The sequence below is a fragment of the Nothobranchius furzeri genome, chromosome 5 (assembly GCF_043380555.1).
Source record: "Nothobranchius furzeri strain GRZ-AD chromosome 5, NfurGRZ-RIMD1, whole genome shotgun sequence".
NCBI classification, from domain to species: domain Eukaryota; kingdom Metazoa; phylum Chordata; class Actinopteri; order Cyprinodontiformes; family Nothobranchiidae; genus Nothobranchius; species Nothobranchius furzeri.
Window position 1 is genome coordinate 34,942,257 of NC_091745.1, and position 4,262 is coordinate 34,946,518.

General features: G+C 49.0%; 1 protein-coding gene across 2 annotated transcripts; it reads right to left on the minus strand.

Annotated features, from left to right (window-relative positions):
• Positions 1–679: 679 nt before the first annotated feature.
• lratd2b (LRAT domain containing 2b) lies at positions 680–2,064 on the minus strand. 2 transcript variants are annotated; one of them, XM_015949175.3, is made up of 2 exons: positions 1,927–2,064; positions 680–1,736 (listed from the first exon to the last, which is right to left on the minus strand). In XM_015949175.3, exon 2 carries the CDS (start codon positions 1,613–1,615, stop codon positions 812–814), a length of 804 nt encoding a protein of 267 aa, XP_015804661.2. In that variant the 5' UTR covers positions 1,616–1,736; positions 1,927–2,064; the 3' UTR covers positions 680–811. The 2 variants fall into 2 exon arrangements, with proteins under 2 accessions (XP_015804661.2, XP_015804662.2); XM_015949176.3 differs by having other exon boundaries at positions 1,810–1,932.
• Between the last annotated feature and the right edge of the window lie 2,198 nt (positions 2,065–4,262).

Sequence of the window (4,262 nt, forward strand, 5' to 3'; positions counted from 1 at the left end):
ACTCAGCAATGAGGGTATGGCCTGCATGGACCCATGGTGCTGAGGACAGCAGGCATTTGGATCAGGATGATGTAAATTTTATTTTAGGGTTATAAACTCTGTTCCGCTTCACCATCATCTCATCACCACCATCAGTTATTTGAACCTTTTGTTAGAAAGAAGAAAAAAAGCTTTACTCTTCAAATATAGATTTATTCCATTAGCCTTCATACAAACATGTTTTTGTTCAATTTCCCTAAAAATAAACCCATCAAAGGAGCATGGCTGGTCCACAGGTAAAGCTGTGAGATGATAGAAAAGCAACAGCTAGGAATCCAGATTATTACTGAAGCTACATGATCTCCACTGGGATTAGTCTCCAGGGGTTTATTTGGGGGGGGGGGGGGGCACTTTCAACACCTTCCTGGTATATATGTCAATGGTAAAAACACAAGGAACTCGTTGGAGAAAATGTAGGAGACGCCGATGCGCTGCGCGCCCTCGCCGTCCGGGTCGAAGCCGTTCGGCTCCGACGTGGGCACCTCTGCGTAATTGACGTGGAATATATGTCAATGGTAAAAACACAAGGAACTCGTTTAATTTTTGATTCTTCTCCACCCTAACAGCTCTGATGCAGGATTGTTGGGCTGAGGAGGAGGAGAACTTCCATGAAGGTTTTAGTCTGAACCCTGAAGACTTTTTACTGATGCTCTTATTGACCTTTTAAAGGTCCGGCGCGCGCGCTCGTGTGTGTTGGCACATCCTCTGACTCCCAAAGACCCTCCTGGTGGTAAAAAATCCTCCACCGTCTCATCCGTGATCCTGTCGGACTTTACGTGGCGTTTAAATGGTTGGCCAGCTCTCGCATCACAGCCTCCTTCCCGATCTGGTCGTTCCTCCTCTTCTCCATCACCACGTCCTCCAGACTCTGGAACTCCAGCACGTGGCTCTTCTTCTCGGAGAAGAGGAGTTTTAACCGGTACGGCTGCTTCCCGATCCGGATCTCTCCTCCGATTTTAAACTCCCGCCTGCCGAAGCGGCACCAGGCGGCAAAGCACTCGGAGTTCCTCCAGCACAGCTCCTGGTCCACCGCGCCGACGTGGTCCAGGGCGTTACGCACGGTCACCTCCGGCGGCAGCGCCCGGTACCGGTACAGCTCGTTCACTATCCTGCCCCTTTTGCCCTGGCTCACGTCGGTTAGAAAGTTGTTCTTGATCTCAGCTCGGTGCAGATGAACCACCTGGAAGTCCCCCACGTAGACGGCCCATGTCGGGTACTGTCCGGTGGCGACAAACTCCAGCAGGTCTCCCGGTCTGCACTTGGCCATGAGACCCTCCGGGCTCTGCGTCTGCGCCGCGGCTCTGGCGCTCCGCTCGTAGACGCACTCGTCCCGGTAGTAGACGACGCACTCCAGCTCGTCCTGCAGGTCAAAGGGCTTCTCCTCGTGGCTGGCGGGCTGGCTGCTGGAGGAGAACTGATCCAGAGTCTCGTCCTGATCGTCGTCATCGTCGTTGGAGAAAATGTAGGAGACGCCGATGCGCTGCGCGCCCTCGCCGTCCGGGTCGAAGCCGTTCGGCTCCGACGTGGGCACCTCTGCGTAATTGACGTGTGTATGTTTGTCCACTTGGTTTCCCATCGGGAATGGAAGCGGGGTTCAAGTCAACACAACCAGGGTCCACCTGTTCACCTGGAGAGCTGATCCCTAAGTCCACGGGAACCAATAATCCATGTCCGGTTTTCCAGCTGACTGGGACAACCTGACGGGAACACACAGCTGTCAGCACGGTCAGATCTAACGCTCCCAAGCCCAACAGGTGTGACCTGACTCACCTGTTGGCTCACATTTTCAGCTTCACTCTCCGAGACAAGAGCAGCTTCCTGTTTAACCCCTACCCAGCCCTCCCGCTGCTGTTTTAACGGCTTTTATCAAATCTGTCAGAAACTCACCAGAATAAGGGAAACGCTCACTTGACCTCTCCGCTCCAGCAGGTTCCCCTTCGGTCATCAAAGCAGCTCCTTCCAGTCTAAACACGCTTTGTTGTGTGCAGCTCTCGGGTTGTTGCAGCGAAAGTCGCTCAGGATGCCGCTGCTGGGAGGCGTTCTCTTAAAGAGACCACGTCTCTTTTTCTGACACCAGCAAGTAGGCGTGTCACCTCAGATCGCTGCTTTTTATCACGAGTGTCTGACTTTAAACCTGTTAAATAAGCTGGATGTGCTTCTGGTTTAATGATTAAATGTGCAGGAACACATTCTCTCCACCTGCCAAAAACTAATTTGCAACAGAAATAACCGATCTTCACGTGGACGGCTATTTTTCCTGAAACATCTTGATTCATTTACAAACGCCCATAAGCGTCATTTTAACCGGGGACGCCGGGGACATGTCCCCGGCAAAATTTGTGATTGGCAACTGTCCCCCCCCCCCCCCCCCCCCCCCCCCCCCACTTTCAAAAAAGCCTGCTGATGAGGATTTTTGTTTTACCAGCTCAGATCTTATACCAGGGGTCGGCAACCTATTCCCATCAAAGAGCCATTATTACCCATTTCCCACGGTAATTTTGGACGGACCTTAATAAGCAGTGACTTAAGTGAAGCAGGCAGGTCGCGCTAGAAATTTTGACGTCATAAATGTGTTCCCCCGTCCTTTTTATTTATAAAATATGAAGTAAAAACTCACAATTTAATGTTCATTCATTTGTCATTAATATGTAGTCTACAAACGTGCATTAAGTGGACCATCTTCAAGTAAACGCAAAGCATCCAGTCCACCTCTCCAAATGCTAAAATGTGCATCAGCCGCTAGTTAGGCGCGCGCGCACCATCAGCTGATCAGCCCAGACAAGAGCAGAGCAAATAGAGAAAGAATAGATGATCATTCTGTCTGGATGTGGATGGAGATTAGATTTTACAGCAGCCTGATCATCATTTAAATACGTAAACCATCACCTGGCTTCTAGTCCATGCTATCAGCATTATTTTAATTGGTGTGTGTGTGTGCGCGTGTGTGTGTGTGTGTGTGTGTGTTTTCCGCTTCAAACACTGGTCTAACCAACCAGACCAGCGTGTCCAGTAACATATTGATGTTACAATTCAACAGTTTCACTTCATGTAGGCTAGGAACGTTTCACCTGCCGTGGCCCGACCGCTTCTGCTCCACATAAACTTTGTGCGTGATCAAATGTCTCTACGCATCATGCGTCTCCATATTAGAGACGGGAACAAGCGCTGTTCAGCCAAAGTTTCATAATTTCATAAAAAGAACATTTTTCCAAGTGACACATCCCTCAGAGAGGCCGGGTTTCCAGACTGTTTCAGTGGGAGGAAATCGTATCGCATGCGCGTGGTTCTGCACTGCGCTGGAACCCCAGATCTTCAGCTCACTGTCCACCGTGGGCGCTCCAAGCCGCGCTGAACACAGTGTCCAGTATAAAGCTCTGATGTTCTGATGGGAATATTTTACCTCCGCGATGTGCGTTAACGATTAAAATGTCAGCTCATCCATGCGCATCCGTGTGCGTCGGGATAATTATCTCAAACCAAACAACATCCTTGAGTTCATCTGTCAAACTAAACAGTCAAATGGAAATATATGTAATCTGCCGTTTAACTGTTTTGCCTTCCTGTGAAGATTGTTGCAAAGAGAAACAATTAAACTTGATTAACCCCAGAGCCACCCAGAGAACCAGAGCGCATGCGGGAAGGTTCCTCCCACTGAAGCAAGAGTTTTCCAAACCCTGTCTCTCAGAGAGACTTGTCACTTAGAAAATGTTCCCTGATTATGAAACTTTGGCTGAATAGTGCTTGTTCCTGGCTCTAATGTGGCGACACATCCAGGAGCTGTCTGAGGAGAATCCCAGAATCTCACATCCTCTTCAGCTCATAAAGTGCCTATATGATTACGCACAAGTGTGACCGGTCAACCACCACAGACCGGGTTGGACCTGTTCAGGTTTACGCAGATAATCTTTACATTTAGAATTGGCATACAGGTGTAAAACTAATGCAGTAAAATATAAAACTTTTTATTTAAATATCCATTCATTATTTTATAAGCACAGAGAGCCGCATCAGATGGAAGAGCCGCATGCGGCTCCAGAGCCGCGGATTGCCGACCCCTGTGCTAGCCTACTTTATTGTCCCCAGCAATTTTTAAACCCCACTCAAGTGTATGGTTATTGTCCCCAGCAATTCTGAAAACAAACTGACGCCCTTGCAAACGCCTACATTAATAGATCAGAGATCACAAAAATCTGAAACGGTACCGGCCTTCAAAACCAGAATCG